Here is a 19258-nt window from a genome sequence, read left to right as displayed (position 1 = left end):
AATAAGCTATTTTGTAATAATAAAGAAAACAAACGAAACGGATTTTCCTTTTCCCATTCTATTTTCCCATTGTTTTATCCATGCCCCTTGAAATTCCCTTTAAACGTTTAAAAACAACAAAAGGGGAAAAAGAATTAACTAACTAAATTTTTGAAATAATTTAAAAATAAGAAGAACTTTGTTTTGACCATTAAAAAAAAATACGGGGTTTTTCCTTTCCCCTCTTTCCCAATTTTAATTTTGTGCTTTATAAGTTTTAACGATCTTTCCCCAAAAAAAATTTAAATAAATTATGATATCAAGCCTAGCATGCAATTTCATTTTTTGTTTTTAAAAAAAATTTTTTATTAGGGTCTCGGTTTTATTTGACATTTTTTGGTAAGTTTTCAGCCCCCGCAAAATATAATTTGAGGAATAAGAAGAAAAGGGAAAACCCCTCTAAAACAAAAATTGTCCCCCCACACACACCAATTTTTTGTACAAAGTTACATTTGCACTTTCTTTCTTTGGAATGGGGAAATCTAAACGATGTCAAAAATTTTTATTTTTGACTCAACATGTCCATTTTCGGATCATTCCCCGTCTATCTTGTACAGTGAAAAAAAGAAAAAATTAAATACTTCCAATCAAAAAGTTAGATAAAAAAAGTTCCCCAGTTCTCAAATCGAAAAGTTTTTTTGACCCCCATTTTAAACCAATTACGAAAAAAAAAATTCTCCGTATCCCCCAAATCTTTATCAGGGGTTGTTATAAAAACAAAGGATCAAAAAAGATTTTTGGTTTTACAAAAATTTGAAAATATTTCAATGTTGTCCCTTAAAACCGGGGAAAAAATTCCACTAAGGAAATGTAAAATTAATTTTTTAAATATCGCAAAGCCCAACCCGCTGAGCACTTTATCTGAAATTTTGGGGTTTTGGGGTAAAAAAAAACGCCTTTTTAAAAAATCCCAACCCGGGGCGAAACGTTTAAACCGGTTCCGCTCGAAAAAAAAAGTAACTATGTAATTTCCCGGATAAAATTTGATAAATTTCATATTTTGCCCTTTTTCCCACATCAGTACTAAAAATTTTAAAAAAGAAACCCCAAAACCCGGTCTGTAAAATTAAAGAAAATATGTTTTTTAAAGAAAAGATTAACCCGAATAAATTGTTAACTTTGGATGGGAAATTTTAAAAAACAAAAAAATTTAGATTTCCCCATAAAAAATGTTTAAAAATTGTAAAAAATTTCGGGTAGAGGGAAATACAGAAAAAAGCTCAATAGGTGAAAATTGGAAAAAATATATTTGTTTTTTAAATAAAACCAAAAGATAAGTGGAAATATTTTAAACGAGGGAAAGAAAATTTTTGGAAAAATTTTTTTTTCCTTTTTTGATTTTAAAAACAAAAATTTTAAATTAAAAAAATAGACAAAAATAATAACAGTAAATTTTTAGCTTTTATTTTAACTTTTGTTTTTTAAACAGATAAAATAAAATAAAAAACTTTTCGAGCATCCCTCCTCCAAAAATCCCAAGTTTTTCCAGAAAAAAAAAACATAACAAGGGCATTTAAATTTCTGATTTTTCCAATTGTTTCATAGTGGTTTGAAACATTGTAAGTACTGGAGCTTCATTGACATCAGTGACAGTGAGGTTTAAGTATTTCTCTTCCAGTCCAGGTAAATATACATCTCTAACACTGAACAAAAACTCATAATGATTCAATGTCTCGTAGTCAAGAGCTTCTTGCAATGTCAAAACTCCGGCTGAAAGAAAACCATTTTTCTATGACACATTTTAAAACTGGCAGTTTATTTATTCCTTTCTAATGCATATCCTCCGAGTCAGATATCCTACAATTATGTTTAATTCCTTACTTATATATACTGATATTTAATGAAGGTCTTGTTCAAAGTACACCATTCTTGCTTTGTGAAATAATAATCCATTTAGAGACATTAGTTCCTTAAGTGCTTATTCATAAATGGTAACTGTATTCACAACTGGATGAAGAATTGATATAATTATATCGTAACATAACAACAAATAACTTTGCCTGTTTGTTTCAGTTTCTGAGTATTAAGACCTAAACATGCATCGTATTGATGTTTTTTGTTGTTGATTCCCCTATTTTTTATAACTTTGCGATCCTTAATTTTCTAGAAAATATTAGTTTTACTTTACCATTCGCATCAAGTGAAAATGCTGAAGTTGCAGATTTTGGATAAACTGTTATAGAGAATGTATGCACGTCCAGTGCATCTGGATCATCTACTGTTGCAGTAAATAATGTTGTCCCAACAGCTGAGTTTTCGTCGAAACTTACTGTTTCTGGCAGATTGTTTAGTTGAGGATTTGTTTTTGAAGCTATTTAATAAAAAAAAGATATTTTTACAATACAATTATGCTCTTGAAAGACGCTTGCCTCCAGAATTGATTTAATTGCTTCTACTTAGGCACATCTGATCTTGGTAACATTTATGTATATGTAAAGAATAATTGGTTCTAAAAGCCTTAAGTTTTCCCTATTTTCAGATTTAATCTTATATAAAAATAAAAAATGAGGATAAATTAATGGACAAATTGTGAAATAAAAATATAATTACAAGATTAAGATGATAAAAATTTACTACTAATATTGCGGAGGAACTCACATGAAATATTTACGTTGAGATTTTCACAGACCACATGAGTGTGAACATTTTCTTCTATGCACAAAGTAATGATATACATTTCCCCCTCTTCATCTGGTATTCTTACATCTCTCTTTAACGATACGACACCATCTAAAGCAAACAAATAACTTTTTGACTCTTAACATGCCTTTCAATGACAACCTCCATCGGTACTGACCACTTAAAAAGATTGAGCCGTTTTTGTTTACTCGCGAAAGGCTTTGAATGGAACTGATAACTTTAGAGTAAGTTACCATCGTTTCATTGGATTGGTCAGTGAATGCAATACATTATTTGTAACCTTTGTTTCACCCTTAATCTACCGTTCTTATATTTTACCATCGAACACTAGCATACTACTAGGGGTTAAGTGAAAGTTAATTAGTCATAAGAGAATTGAATAAGTGTACGATAAGTTTGTAACTGATACTAAATAAAATATGACACCATCAATTGGTCTTATAAGCAATTTATGTAGCTGATAGAAAAGGATAGTTATATTCTATTAGCCTGTGGATATATGACTATTCGTTTTGTACATATACTTTTAATTCTTACTATTCTTGAAGAATACACAATCTTAATTATTACTATTCTCTAATAACAGTATATGACACTCATGCCCAGGTTCTAAGTTTGTTTTAAGACCACGACAATACTTTTTATTTTATACCAGAGTATGGTACCAAACTTAAAAGATCTAAAAGTTTTGTTTATTATGCAGGTGAAGCCGAAATTAATATCTAAATCTTAGATGATCGATATTAAATTACTGGGTAGTGCCTACACTTGCACACAAGGGAAACAACTTTTACAAAAATTATAAAAGTGTTCATAGGATTTACTTTTACTGAATATTTTCGGTTTATTACCCTATCATATTTGTTATGCATACAGATACCTTCCTGAAAAAGGCAACTCTTCAAATTCTTAAAATCAAGATATGTCAATGCATACTGCCGTTCTTATCAAACATTGATAAAAAATATTGTATATACCTGACAAACACTGTAGAGGAACGAAGCTGTCTGTAACATTACAGGAATACAGGAGGGGGTCGTTTTCAGCATCTGTTGTCTGTAGCGTAAAAATGATGGCCCCAGACTTCACAGTCATAGGATCTACATTGATAATATCTCCAGCTGAAAATATTTTATGATAACCATGATTTTATGAATAACAATGATTGTTATTATTATTATTATAATTATTATTATTATTATTATTATTATTATTATTATTATTATTATAATTATTATTATTATTATTATTATGAAGCAGTAGTAGTGCACTCAACAACTTTAAAAAATGCACCAAACTTATTTCAATAATAGTTACATTGAATATGATGATTACATGTAATGTAACTACATTTTTAGTATATACGTAATTATCAATTTCAATGACATCATCCATAAGAATTGCATTTTAAAAGATAAAACATTTAGTACATATTTTGTAACACTAACAAAGCTCTAAGGTGAAAAAGTGAGTTCATATATAAATTGTCAGCTCATTCTATACTACACTAGTAGGTTACTTTTGAACTGTTAGTCCCTTAATTATTATATTTTGCTTCAATTTAACACATCTTATTGTTAAGTTATTCTCAATCACGCTACTTTTATTTCATGCTACTAGCTTTAAACGTTTTTACTTTTCTGATCGTTTATATTTTGGAATATATGTTTTATGCCTTTTGTTTTGTCGGAAAAATACTTTTTTATCTAATGTTTCTTGTTATTTGTAACCTGATATAAAATAAAGTTTCTTGTATTTTGTACTGTGTAAGTGCGAGTTAATTCCCAACCGAAAAGAAAATAAGAACTGAAAAACGAATATAATCTGTTTAATACTCACCATTTAAGTTATCCATTGTGGGAATTTGGTTCTCTAGAATAGAGACCGTTGCTGTAGCTGTGTCAGACGAACCATAATTATCTTCACAAACGACCACTATTGTATACGTGTCTGCAACATCATAATCAAAACCCGGCCCTTCTTTGCTTATAATCTGGAACACTGTAAATTCATACAATGGTTAACATGTTACACTTGATAAATAAGAAAGATATCGTGAAATATTTTAATAAAGAAATGATGGGACAGACCCGCTGATAATTCCAAAATTATATAATATACATCGCGATTAGTTAATAACCATATAATATAAAATGGTATTCATAAGCAAAATGCATAAGTTAATCATATATAATTTAGGTAAATTCAACATGCTGAATTTGAAAAGGATAAGATCAATGAAAATGGGAGTTTGACGAAGTTTCTTAATTATTTTGTTTGTTTAAGTGTTGGAATGCAATAAAATGTGTATACAATTCACATGTATGTTTTCTATGTTCTTTTTATAACAGGCGTTTTCAACATGCAAAGCAAATACATGTATTATAGAGACTTATTCAAAGCAATGTTAAATAAATTGATAAGATAGAAAGAAATAAAATCTTAAAGAAAGTCCGAAACGGCAAAATTACAATTGTTGCAGGATCGTTTTGATTTAGCCTATTCATGGACGGTACTGGAAATAACAATTTACCGAACACGCCCCCTAGCACCAGAACATTTCAAACAGAAATCACAAACCGTTAGAATCAGTATCAGTTTCAACAGCGAAGAAAATGTGGTTATTGGCCGGTGTTGAGGCGGCCTCGTCAACCTCACATGTGACGGCATCATTTGTATTAGCATCAGAGGTTGCTATGGTGACAATTGTTACAGATTCTGTCGTGTCCTCATGAATATTTACGCTAACACTTGCCATGTTGGTTATGCTTATATCCTTAAATGTGAACAAAGAGTTACATACATAAATTTTAACTTGATTATAGCAGTTTTCAGCAAGCAATTACAGAGGCATCTGGAGCGACCATTGCTTGGCTTTATATTAAAATGTCAATTTTACAATTGTTAAATATATTTGCAAGTGTTGTGAAATATAAACTAAACAATTGTTGACATTTTTAAGGAAACAACTTCCTTAACCTTTTTTAAATACGTTTTGAATATCTGAAAAAAGTCTCTACTGTTAAATTGGATATAGCTTAAGCTGATGCGAGTTAGATGGATTAATTATATTGCAAATAACGATAAATCTCATGAGCTGGTATATTAAAACCCAAATTGCAATTGTCAACTATTTCATTGGTTTCATTGTTCTCGAGGATCCCCCTTACCGATGTTACTTTCTCTATTGAATAGTGTACGACATCAAAGCAAAATTTCACCATGACAATTGAGTCTAATGGTTATTTGTATCTCACGGCTTTTTTCAGAAGTTGTGTATGATTATTCATTCACTCGGATGAAATTTTACAAAATTATCCAAGAAAGCCGGTGAGGTGGTACGACCGTTGTAAAAAAGACAAACATGATAAGGCAAATTCATTAGTGAAAACACAGCTCCTAAAAATGACAAAATTGAAAATGTTGCAGGCTCGGTTTGATTGAGCCTGTTTATGGATGTTACTGGAAAGTATCAGCTACCGTTTACGCACCAAGTTACCATTTAATCATTAATATATTTGCAAGTGGTTTCACAAGGCGATAATCATGAAACCGTTTATAAGACAAGTTCGTGCCATTCCACCAAAAGCAGCATATGGTCACCTGACGAAAACATGCGTGTGCCCTAGGGGATCAGAGGTAATGAAGACTGCATATCACTGACAAGGTTTCAACAGACAAATTTAAAAAGCAGGCAATATATCTTAATGGTGCTTATACAGTTTTCAAGCAAGAATATTGTAACCCAAACAACTAGAACATTACAAAATACCACAGACATGTATAAACAACGCTTAACGATCTTTAAGGATCGAAAGTAACATCTTTAATTAAATGTACGGGGTGACTTTTTACAACCTCCACATGACATAAATTACACTGATGTTGCAGAACAAATCCTATAGAGAACGTTCAAAACAGCAAAACTGAAAATATCGCAGGCTTGGTTTGTATGAACCAGTTCATAAAAGGTACTGAAAGATTCATACGAACCTTATTCGTGAATGTCACTTCCAAGCTCAGTGCGCAGGCTGCGTGAGCACAGGCAGCAGTGTCATACACATTCGCAACGAGGGAGTAGGTGCTTGGGTTTGGTGGATTGGTTGCTTCTAATGATGAAACCATTGTCACACTTCCTGTTTAAATTGAAATGGAAACTAATAGCCAAGTTGTCGAACACAGTTACTTGAGAGACACATTTACCAGCAGAGAATCTGTTCTTTTTTTATTTGTACTTTTACATATATGAATTGACTTATAATTTTAATTTGTGAAAATAAACGAAACAATGTTAATTTTACAAAACTGTAATAGTAGTAAGTACTTAAATAATTATATATAGAAACTAGTTACAGATATCAAACAAATACACATTGCAAGTTCAGACAGATTACTTCTTCTGTTTCATTGAACTTCTTGTCACTCTGAAGAATTGTTTCAATAGCTTTCAAAATTCTAAAGCATAAAAAAACTCAAAAGCAAGTGTATGTTAGCCTAAGATATTTTGGTTCTGCATTCAGTTTGTATTAAGTACCAATTTATTTCATAGCTAGGCTCAAAGATACATTATCTGATCAAATAGTGCTTGGCAAAATTCCAACCACTGTTTACCTGTGAATGGATCAACAGAAAATAGGTCCGGGTATTCGGATATAATAACGTAAGTAAGTTGTGTGTATCCAGTTCCGGTGACAGTAATTTGGAATACCTCACTTCCTGCTGCTTCCTGGTCCGTTATTGTAGAAGAAGCGTCCGTGCAAACAGGTGTTGGCCCACAATATTCTAAACATACAACAAACTTACGTCTATTAAATCAGTTTATTTAATTAATAATCAAAATATATTGACATTTATTCATGTTTAAGAATGGAAGTACACTGTCAAGGAAAGTGATTTATCTGTAGAATCTCTTGGAATGATGGATTTCCTACTTAATCAATACACAATTTTAAGGTAATCCTTTTTGTTATAAATATACAGAATCTGATATGGTGCAATTTTCAACCACTCTTTACAATTCTTGCCAAAATATGTGTATTTTGACAAAATATATCTTGAATTGATTTACATCACTTTTAAGGCATAGTCATAATATTTGTCAAACTCTTTCCAACGTATTACTTGAGCATTCAAACAGGTCAAAAGCTTATCTTTCTCCTCTATTTCTAAAATTCATAATGATTGCTTTAAGCATGTGCCAGATTCTATTGTGCTTAAATAGCAATTTGTGAAACACTATGATATATGGTACAAATATGCATGGCTGTGTAGATTTATAAGTATACGTTATAGTGGGTTTACCTCGAATATCAATAGTAAATGAAGAACAGACAATGTTTCGTCTCTCTCTGCCACAGAAAGTAATGGAAAATGTACTGTTCACAAGATCCCATTGAAATATTGTTGTGGTTACATTTGCTGGATTACCTGAATGTTCATGAAAAAGAAAATATTTATAGGTAAAGTAAAGTCAGAGTACAAAAAAATACATTTGTTAAGGCAAAATACATAATAACAGTGTAGCAATACCACGTGACCTGGACGTCATTTTTGGCATCATTTCCAAGACAAATATTGCTCGATTCGAAAAGGAAAATAGCCGTCAGTATTTTATTTCTGCACCGATTTCTTTGGGATATGCACCATTCTTCGAAGAAAAATATAAGCTTGCCATCGAATAGTGTTTTTCCTTCAGTATATGAGCCGTTCTATCAAACACTCTGTATAACCTTGAAAGTTGCTTGTATACGAGCGGACTTCAGTTGCAAGCTATTTTGTTTTCTTGTATAATCTGGTCTACGCCATGATTTAAAAGTTGTAATTATATAATCAACCGGGAGTACGGAAGGCAAAATCCTACTAAAATATGTTTATTTTGCAATTATTTATGGCGTAAATCTGAACTTTTTCTGCAATTGACAATTATGGCACCAGTTCCAAGCCAAATATTTGGACTACAGTTTAAAGTAGTTTTCAGAATTGCTTACAAATGCGAAGAAACATGAAACTTTTCAGAGTTGCATATCCAAAAGAAATAGGTGCAGAAATAAAATACTTACGGCTATTTTCCTTTTCGAATCGAGCAATATTTGTCTTGAAAATGATGCCAAAAATTACGTCCAGGTCACGTGGTATTGCTACACTGAATAACTTGATACTAGTATTGGAATATTTTCAATAGCTCGTTTTAGTTGGAACAAGTTTATTATTCTGTAAAACAATAACCTTTTGGCATTTTGGATTTTGGTATGCACTCATCATTTGTCGGTTTAGCAAATACTGTAATAAATTATCTATATTTTAGAATACTAATTAGAAAGTGTTATGTCCACACTCGCTAAATGTTATAAGGAATAGTCCTTGCAACTCTGTAAAAGTTTTAGCTAAGTGGACGCCAGCTGTGATATTGACTTAACAAATCTTTAACCCCTAACCTCCTGATCATGTACAAAGAATTTGCCTTTCTTGAGTTCGAAATAGATCATTTGTAGTTGAAGGGAAATCAATACTTTAAGCAACGAGTACCAAACATACAGAACTTGCGCTTTCAATAGTGTACAGCCTGTCTATATAGCATCCATATTCTTATAGATGTATTATTGCTAAGTAACATACTTACTGTTGTAGTTTCCACGATCATCGAAAGCAAACAATGATGGTGTAATTGGTGATATGGTGTAGTTATAGTCAAGTGTTTCACTTTCAGCGTCCGTGTAGTAGATAGAGAATATGTTGTCTAAATGTGCTATGTTGTCAGTGTTTATCGTTATTGTTGCTAAAAAGGTATAAAACATCATTTTATCAACGAAATCAAATGTAATAAAATATTGTGAGATGGTTGAGTAAAGTAACAAAGAAGAGAAAAAGACAACAACAAAACGTGTTTGTTTAGGCCCATCTCTTCAGTGGAGACATGATTATTGCAAAAGTCGCTGGTTTGATCAAAACTGTTTGAACGGTCTGACTAGACTTACAGAAACATGCTCAGGATAAACACCTATCAAGCCAGAACGTGACTACTATGTCGATCTGAACGCATTAGGGACGTGATATATAATTACGTTTAAAACTGTCTGCGAACGAGCTTGTCCTGTGATAAATTAGTTCATGTTGTATTCAACGTTTAAGGAGCGAAATTTGTAACTAGGAACACAACAGCTTTAAACAGAATGCAGACGGCCTTAAACTGATCGAAAACGATGTTACAAGGCAAAACCAGCAACGTCCTAAATGATTTATGAACAACTTTTGTATCACATATCATTTAGTATTTTCCGGCAATATTTACACTTTTTAATTAGTCCACAGTCCGTTCAAGGATATTTCGAGGAATGTGTTGGACGTGTTACAAACTAGTTTGCTGTGACAACAGCATTTAAAATGTACGTTATCACCAGTGTATCTTACTGCTTAACATGAAATAAATAACTGTATAAAAACGAATAATGTTATCATTTTCATATACAAATGTTATTATACTAGTATTCTAACAGATGGAAGATGAATGAACAACTTCCTTTTCAAATTGAGAAAACGCAGCATAGAGTTTTTCGTATTTTGTCAATTAAATTTTGCCATGTGGTTACGGTTATCTGACAGCGTACGTGAATTTTGTAAAACCAAAGAAATACTTTAATTTATAAATATCTTAATTTATAGATTTACTCGGAGTATTGCTGAACACGGGTGGTTGATTCTCCGTCACCTTTAACGTGAACGTCTCCTCGTCGTCTGAACCATACGCATCGTTACATTTGACCGTCATTGTATACTCGTTGTCAAGGTCATAGTTCAAACAGGCGACGTTTTCTAAACAGAGAAAACTAGCATCGATGTATCCGCAATCAGGATATTGGCACCTCTTCTTGTATATGAACCATGCTGAAAAAAGGATAAAAGTGTAGGTCAAATGAATAATTCTTTTCATCATAAAAAGTGGAGGGAGACCTCAGTTCTTCCACAGTACATTATTTCAAGCCAGATTTGGCTGTTCATCTTGACTTTTATCGTAGAGTGTTTTTCAAAACTATGAGAGGTTCTCAAGTCAGAAACCAAAACCAATCATTTACGGAGGCCCTCGCTATTCCTTAGTGAAATACTTACAGTTATGATTAAAGCTTCCGTTATGGTATAATTCAAGGAGCGTCGGTTCTTCATTGGTGACAACAACGCATGTGACGTTGTCATGATCCGGATTATTGTAGTCATAGGTGATTATACTGTGAACGAGAGTCCGCGCATCGGTGTCTTCATGTATATTTCTGCTTGTAGGTAGACTAGTTATTCTAATGGGCTGCAAAACAATATTAATTTTGATTTAGCTGTGCTTAATACACGCAGAGCAAATCAATTATATAAACTCAGCAGGCTAAATGTTAAGAATATCAACAGTGAACGGAAAGGTTGAAGTATTACCCAGTTTGTAAATGCTATTCGCATTGACATCGTACACGTGCTGGAATAGTGGCACGAGTGCCCTGGATTACTCACTCTCACTACAATAGTATGGGTTGAATATGGATAATCTGGCCATACAGTTATATTGCCAGTTGATGATAATACACCTGTAATAAAGAACAACATATCGTGACTTGAACATACTACACCTGTTATAAAGAACAGTCAAAAATAATATTTTTGACATCAGTTGAGGATAATACACGTGTGATAAAAAGCAATATTCCTATTGTGACGATTTTTAAAAAAAAAACTGTTACACAATTTAGTGGACAAATGTATGTTTGGTAGACATTGAGCAGCAACACAACGTAAGCGTCTTTTTATTACAGGATTCTAATACATGATAAAAATGTTAGGAGTTCTATCTATGATGCTTATCATTTCTTGATCAGATTTATTTGTAATATAAATTCATGCTCTTATTATAAATTATTACTTCATTATTATGATGTTTATTATAACTATCATCATTTTCTATTAAAATTAATGATAAAATCAACACCACCATCGTCATCGTCGTTGTCATCATCAACAATAACATAGTCATCTTTATTTTCTTTTTCATCTTCTTATCTCAGTCTTCCTTTATCTTTTTTTCATAAACATCATCATCATAATCAGCAACAACATCAATATCACCATCCACATCAATATCATTTAAAACATTTAACATCTTTTATCAATAACTAATTGTTTAATAGTTATAGCGCGGCTTTATACCTGTATTCAGATTTAACGATGCTTCATTCAGCGTGGATGATACAATGACAAAATTGAGATTTTGCCAAGTCGAACTTATTGCTGGGAAATGATCCGACGGTTGGTTATAGGTCATAGTGAAGAAAGTTCCACCAACTGGAAATTGGTCATTAAAGCTGCTTGTATCGGTCTGGCTGTTACAGTTTGGTGTCTGGAAACACCCGTCTGAGGAAGATTAGAAACCGAACAAATAAAGAGTTGAATAAATATAAGGCAGCAACAAAGCTGATTAAAAAAACTGCCTTGTGTCTCAGAGAAAGATACGATTAAACAAAACCAAAAAAAAACCGGCAACACAATACCTTAACATATCTATAAAAAAACACTTATTTAACGTCATTAAACTTTATCGTATCTTAAACGGAAAATGTGCAAGTTCTATGGTTCATCGGCCTTAACTACAATGTAACTTATCGTTTTGGCCAAATTGAGAGAGAAACTTCAAAATACGTTTCTACTCCGGTTTTGGAGATTATCAGTACCTTTGCAATTAAGTTCAAAACCATGAAGATGCTGCTGGTGTACCGCAATCTCAGACTAGGTTGGCGGCTTTGAATATTAGATAAACAGGCTATTATAGCAGTATCCTATTATATTGTTATCATATATACCCATTCGAGTGTTTGGCAAATGTCTTACAAAATAAAGGACAGAAGAACAAAATAACAACCGATTTCTATTTGCAAATGCTTGTAAATGTATATCTTAATACAAAAAAAAATGGAGAATATGTACAATCTCGGTAGGAACTATATATGTGAGGTACCACTGGGTTGCTGTTTCAGACCTTGGTGTCATTTTTCAGTGATGATTCATCTTAGAAATGGTAATTTGCCTCTGAGAAATAGTAGTCGATCACTTGCACAGAAACTCGTTATCATTTGATAGTAAGAAAGCCGATTAGGTGGACCGACCGCCGACAAATGATAAAAATGTATTGAAACAGAAATACAGTATATAAACCAGAGAAATAAATAGCACTCAGACTTACCAAAATTTATTGTCATTGTTTTGCATGATTCTTGGCGTCTGGTGTATATACATACACGAATTGTGTAGGTATAGTCGTATTCTACAGCAGGGTTAGTAGCCAAATACACTTGGCCGTTTGCTGTTACAGTATAAAAAGCTCTTTTATATCTTTACATGAAAACGTAACTTTAACAAAAATAGTCTCAAAAAAGTAACCTAATGGTATATTACTTTCATTTCAAATTATTCTTTGTTTGTTTTGACATGTTTGGCTCAGTGATTATCATCGAAAAGTCACAAGTACTTGATACTCATTCATATTGGTTTGAATCCCGACACTGACTTAATTTTTGGATAAATTTCTTATCTCATACCGTTTGTAGACCTTGTTACTCGCCTGTATAATTGTATTGAGGTTGCTCGTTTGAAGCAAACAAATACATTTAAAATACTACTTATCCACTACGTTCATAAAATTTATAGAAATTTATTCATGTAAGCCCTTACACATAACGTCATCTCTTAAAATACAATATAAACAAAACAGTCATTAATGCTGCATAATAAATGCCCAGAACTATTGAACAAAATTCCGGCATCTAGCAGACCGTCGGTCGTTTCATAATGCTGCCATTTAGCCCCTCTTACGTGACCATATGGTAAATAGATCGAAGGAGGAAGTTATAAGTATATATCATGATTACGTATTTTAAAGCAGCGATTTTTTGTTTGTTCTAAGACATAGGAACAGTGTGTAGTTTTGACGGCAGTATTTAAGCTATTCGTGTAATCAATGTGTATGTAATGTACGAAGACGAGTGAACGTTCAACTTATTGAATTCCGGATAACATTTTCGTAAATTCACAATTTTTACTTCGTGAATTCATGCTTTCACCATACGGAAAACATTAATTCACGATTTCAACTTCATGAATTCACGGATTCGTGATGAAGTTAAAATCGAGAATTCGTGAAGTTGAAATCGTGAATTTCACGAAGCTGAAAATGTGAATTTTTCTGAAGTTGAAATGTCCCCACCGGTCTTTTGTATAAATGTCATATTTTACCTGTATTTAGCTCAAACATATTAACGGTACCAATAGAGTATGTATTCACGACTGCAGTAGGTTTTGTGTAATCCACAATTGGTCCACCGCTCGATTTTGAAGCTGTCGCAAGAACAGTACCGGAGCTCATCGAGTTATCTGCATTGACGGAATCTGAGGAGAATTCATATTTTATTTATGGAGGACAAAAAGGTAATTGTTTGAAAAGAAAAGATGGACTCTGCAAGATGTTAAGTCTAGACCACATGTTTGTATTAAGAAATTTTAAACATCACTTAAGATACTATTGCTTCAGAAAAGGAGAAGGACTGTTCTTAGGGACAATGGTGACAATGAAAAAATAATAATAGTGTAGAGAAAAACGGAATCCCTAAATATCGCTTAAAATGACAAAATTGATAATGTTGCAGGTTTGGTTTGAGCCAGTTCATGGATAGTACAAAGCACATTAATCAATCATTTGCTTGCTTTGTACCATCAATAAACTGGCTCAAACCAAGCAAATGATTGATTTATAACAGGAAGATCTTTTCATGGTTTCCAACAAGTTTCTTTTAATTTTACCTTGAGATATCCGATGTTTTTTGGGGGAATATGAAAGTAAGTACTAAGTAAAAAGGTAAGTAAATCGTAATTCATTATAATTCAAAAATAAACATTACGAAACATTTTCACAACACCGATTACGTCACGCTCTGTTGCTTTCTGTTCTGATCAAGGAAAACAAACGTTGCGGGAGTTTGATTCCGGAGTGTATTGTAAGGTTTGCATGGAAAAGATGTATGGTCAAGCGGTGAAAAGAAAAAGAAATATTACAAGAAAAGAATAATCTCCGTATCTAACAAAACCATGTTTTGAAATCCCGATCATTATAACACATGTAGTACGTCTTAAATACAGTGACAATACTAGCTGAATAGTACACGCTTACAAAACAAAATTCGCATGATCATTTTCCATAAAAAATAACTTGAAATAATTATTATTGTTGTTATTGTTGTTTTACAAATTACAAACCTGGAAGGCTTATGACCAATGTCGGTGTTTCTTCTACGACATTAACGGTAAGTGTAGATGTTCCGTCATCATTGTTGTCGTATGAAGTGGTATAACATTGAACGATGAGATTGTAAGTAGCTGGGCCAGTCATACATCCGTTACTGGTAGAACATGCCGTACATGACGCACACGCACCACAGCTTGTTGCTGAACATGCTGATTTGCGTATAACATGTATAATGCTGCCTGAAAAGTAAAATTGCAAGATAATATATAGTTTGTTTAAATAAACACATTAGCATAACATATAAACAGCACCCCACTCAAGGTTAAATAAGAACATATTAACACGAGAAAAGAGACGCCAACAAAGGCATCAGTCAAGACTTACATTGACTTGTTGTGCCCCCACTTTAGTGGCGGACATTTAGATTACCCTTATCCATCCGTCCGTCCTTCCGTCCGACTGTTCTCTTTTGTGTCGCACGTAACTCAAAAACTTATTTGACCTAGAGTCATGAAACTTTACAGGAATGTTGATCAGCATGTGTAGTTGTGCACCTGGGTATTTTCGTCTGGATATTTTTAGTATTTTTAGAGTTATTGCCCTTGACTTAGTAAAATTTTGCAATTATCAACTTGTGTCGCATGTTACTCAAAAGTATTTGACCTAGAGTCATGAAACTTTACAGGAATGTTGATCAGCATGTGTAGTTGTGCACCTGGGTATTTTCGTCTGGATATTTTTTAGTATTTTTAGAGTTATTGCCCTTGACTTAGTAAAATTTTGCAATTTTCAACTTGTGTTGCATGTAACTCAAAAAGTAATTGACCTAGAGTCATGAAACTTTACAGGAATGTTGATCAGCATGTGAAATTGTGCACCTGGGTATTGTCGTCCGCATATTTTTAGTATTTTTAGAGTTATTGCCCTTGACTTAGTAAAATTATGCAATTTTCAACTTGTGTCGCATGTAATTCAAAAAGTATTTGACCTAGAGTCATGAAACTTTACAGGAATGTTGATCAGCACATGCAGTATTTTCGTCTGGATATTATTTAGTATTTTAAAGTAATTGCCCTTGATTTGTAAAAATTTGCAATTTTCAACTTGTGTCGCATGTAACTCAAAAAGTATTTGCCCTGCAGTCATGAAACTTTACAGGAATGTTAAACAGCATGTGAAGTTGTGCACCTGGGTATTCTTGCCTGGATTTATTTAGTATTTTTAGAGTTATTGCCCTTGACTTAGAAAATTTGTTGCATGTAACTCAAAAAGGGTTTGACATAGAGTCATTAAACCTTACGGGAAGGTTGCTCAACATATTTAGTTTTGCACCTTGGGTTTCGTTTGTGGATTTATCCAGTATTTGTACAGTTATTGAAAATTTTACAAGAATGTTGGTCAGCATGTGTACATTTGCACCTTGGGTTATGCTTTCGGATTTATTCAGAATTTGTAAAGTTCTTGCCCTTTACTTAGTAAAAGATTTTTAGTTTTCAAAAAATATTTGACCTAGAGTCATAAGATTGACAGAACAGTGGCGCGGTGGGGGTACCCGTGTCCTATGGACACATTTCTAGTTAAGGGTGATTTTTTTTCTTTCACCCAACGTAGGATGTGATATCTATTTTATATGGTAGCTGGGTTGTACAATTTGTATTTTCGCTCGCCAAGCGAAAAGTCGAAAATTTACAAGTTAAAATGGCGGGGCGCGGAGCGAAAATACGCTAATTAGCGAGGGCGCGGGCGAGATTAAGGAAATAAAACTTCGCCCTTGGGGATGCGGAGCGAGACTTAAGAAATAAAACATCGGGGTCGCATGTCGAAAACACGCAAATTAGCGGATGTGCGGGGCAAGGTTTAATAATAAGACGGTAATTAGCGTGTTTTCGTCCCGCGACTCCGCCAAGAGAAAAGCCGATAAATAACAAGTTAAAATGGCGGGGCGCGGGTTTGCTCCGGCCCCGTCGTTTTATTTCTTAAATCTCTCCTTGCTGGGGTTTATCTATTAAACTTCGCCCCGCGCCCCTGCAGGGCAAAAACACGTATGGCACAAACCAGCCACCATAATTTTATTATAATAGCGGAAACAGAGAGGTATCTCAACTGTAATAACTAAATAACAAAACCTGGCATCCGGCAGGCCAGTGGCCGTTTTATAATGCCGCCATGTAGCCCCTCTGACGTGACGAAAGTACCATACATAAAATAGATCGAGGGATGGGGTATGATTACGTTTTTAAAAGCAGCGGTTTGTTTTCTCTCGCCATCCCATATGGGCGCCTTCAGAACCAAATTTATCAAGAAGCCTAAATTAAACACCGGTCTAGGTAGTACTTTTAATAACACTTCAGATTTATGATATTTAATACTTTTATGAGATAATTATATAGTGAGTGTTAACACGCAATGTCGTGTATATATTTTCTGTACATTGGTAATGGTCATACAATTATTACTTACCTGACCAAGAAAACAGCCCAGAATTTGGATTTGAAGATAGTGTGCATGTCTCGCAATTCACAGTGCGTTGATCTTCGCCGGTTTTGAACAACTTTATACCAAAAATGTTGAAAACGTAAGTGTTGGTGGACGGATAGCATGTAGCTGATACACCTGACCATAGATCAAGGGCAGAGTCGGCATTTTCATTTAAATTCAAAGTTCCCGGATGGTTGTGGAAGGTAGGAGCTGTCTCTAAAATGAAAACATTCATTGACATTTATTATTTTTTTCATTATTATTACTTCGTATTTATAATAATAATAATAATAATAATAATAATAATAATAAATAATTATAATAGTAATAATAATAATAATTAAAATTTAAATTACCGTATTTAAGCATAGGGCTCAGCCAATTATTTTCAAAATAGTGATAATTTTCTTAATTATTTATCCCAATTATCCACAGTGGTTTTCAATACTTTTGAGACTGTACATCCGCTGAAAAATATGCCAATTTTATAATTATCGTTTATTGTATAAAGGCGCAATAGAAATATCTTACCTGATAGCGGCAGCAACATTAAAATATATAACCAAACAACCAAATATGACATATTGGTATCCACTCCTTATTATTCTTAATAGGTGTTATAATCAAATATGTAGAAAAGAATGAAATAACCAAGCAAGATGTTTTAAACAAAGATTGATATCTATACTTGATTAAACGGAACAGCGGACTCCTTTCATTCAAAAACGGTCATTTCATTTAATAGAAAAAAATTTGTATAAAGAAAACAGTGTTTATTACATATCCGGTAGTCACCTGTCAATATCGGTACCTATCGTCTGACATGTGATACTATTTGAATTACTAATTCATTTAAAAAGGTTAGAACGTTAATTTTTAATGAATTAAAGGGTTTTGTTTTACCTGTACCGGATTGTTTTACAATAGGGTGATTTTGTCACTGATATCTATATGAACAAATGTTTTATCTGAAAACAAAAGATAAAGGAACGGCATTGTTGTACATGGTTAAGCTTTACTATAGTCTGTCCCTCCAAATTGGAATATTTCATTTTTTTATTAGATATAATAGTAAAATCATTTAAACTAATGTCATGTTAACAACCCTGACGTCACTATCTCTATGCATGTTTTTCTTTTGTTTTTTACAAAAGTCAGTTATATGGTCAAGATGTTATATAATTATATTTTTCCCGTTGACTTACATTGTAACCTAACGTGAAATCCATTCAAAATGGAAGCACCGTGTATATCAAGCAACGCCGTATTGTGACAATAACGCATGATTCGTGCAATAAGTAACGCAGAATTGGGATACCTTACAGGATTATCAACGCGGTAGGAAAACTTGCTAATATATTTTTTATTTAACAGAACTGAAAAAAGTCAATAGCCTCATACGGTTGCGAAGATATAACTCTTTATCCTGCATCAAGATTACTTCCACGAATTTGCTTTTTTTTTTCAAGATCATTCGTGAAAATGATGGCTTGACCATCGTTTTGAGCGAGATTTTGACTTTTTGTCGGCTCTTATAAGTACAACAATGCATATTATACCGTATTATTTCGATTTTCGGTAGGCAAGTGACATAAATTTAACTTCTTGTGATATAGAAAGAAGAAAATAAACTGATAAAATGTGATTCAAGCTGTCCTTATGAGGTAACTCCGATGTACGTGAATTGTGCTTCGTGGTAACGACGGTAAATGTGATTTTTTTTCTTTCTTATATGGTACAGAATTATTACACAGGTTCAACGCCTTTTATCGGCAAATATATTCAAGTCTTTTGCGACCTATAGTCAATGTTTTTTCATGTAACTTATTAAGAAAT

The 19258-nt window shown here is 33.0% G+C and overlaps 2 protein-coding genes across 3 annotated transcripts in view; both read right to left on the bottom strand.

Annotated features, from left to right (window-relative positions):
• The window catches only part of LOC132744737 (uncharacterized), a 91572-nt gene that overhangs the window by 37195 nt on the left and 35119 nt on the right, over positions 1 to 19258 (bottom strand). The window lies entirely within an intron of this gene.
• On the bottom strand, positions 1553 to 18005 carry LOC132744736 (uncharacterized). The gene is made up of 20 exons (XM_060733514.1): positions 17954 to 18005; positions 17405 to 17638; positions 14956 to 15183; positions 13939 to 14091; positions 12890 to 13009; positions 11860 to 12063; positions 11095 to 11243; positions 10783 to 10972; positions 10345 to 10560; positions 9299 to 9454; positions 8905 to 8958; positions 7981 to 8106; positions 7291 to 7461; positions 6673 to 6815; positions 5260 to 5455; positions 4519 to 4680; positions 3657 to 3800; positions 2638 to 2769; positions 2168 to 2350; positions 1553 to 1749 (listed from the first exon to the last, which is right to left on the bottom strand). Exons 1-20 carry the CDS (start codon positions 18003 to 18005, stop codon positions 1553 to 1555), a joined length of 3210 nt encoding a protein of 1069 aa, XP_060589497.1.

The sequence above is a fragment of the Ruditapes philippinarum genome, unplaced genomic scaffold, assembly GCF_026571515.1.
Source record: "Ruditapes philippinarum isolate M1 unplaced genomic scaffold, ASM2657151v2 ctg8836_1_1_1_1, whole genome shotgun sequence".
NCBI classification, from domain to species: domain Eukaryota; kingdom Metazoa; phylum Mollusca; class Bivalvia; order Venerida; family Veneridae; genus Ruditapes; species Ruditapes philippinarum.
Note: the sequence above shows the minus strand (reverse complement) of the source record. Positions and strands in the feature narration are given on the sequence as shown.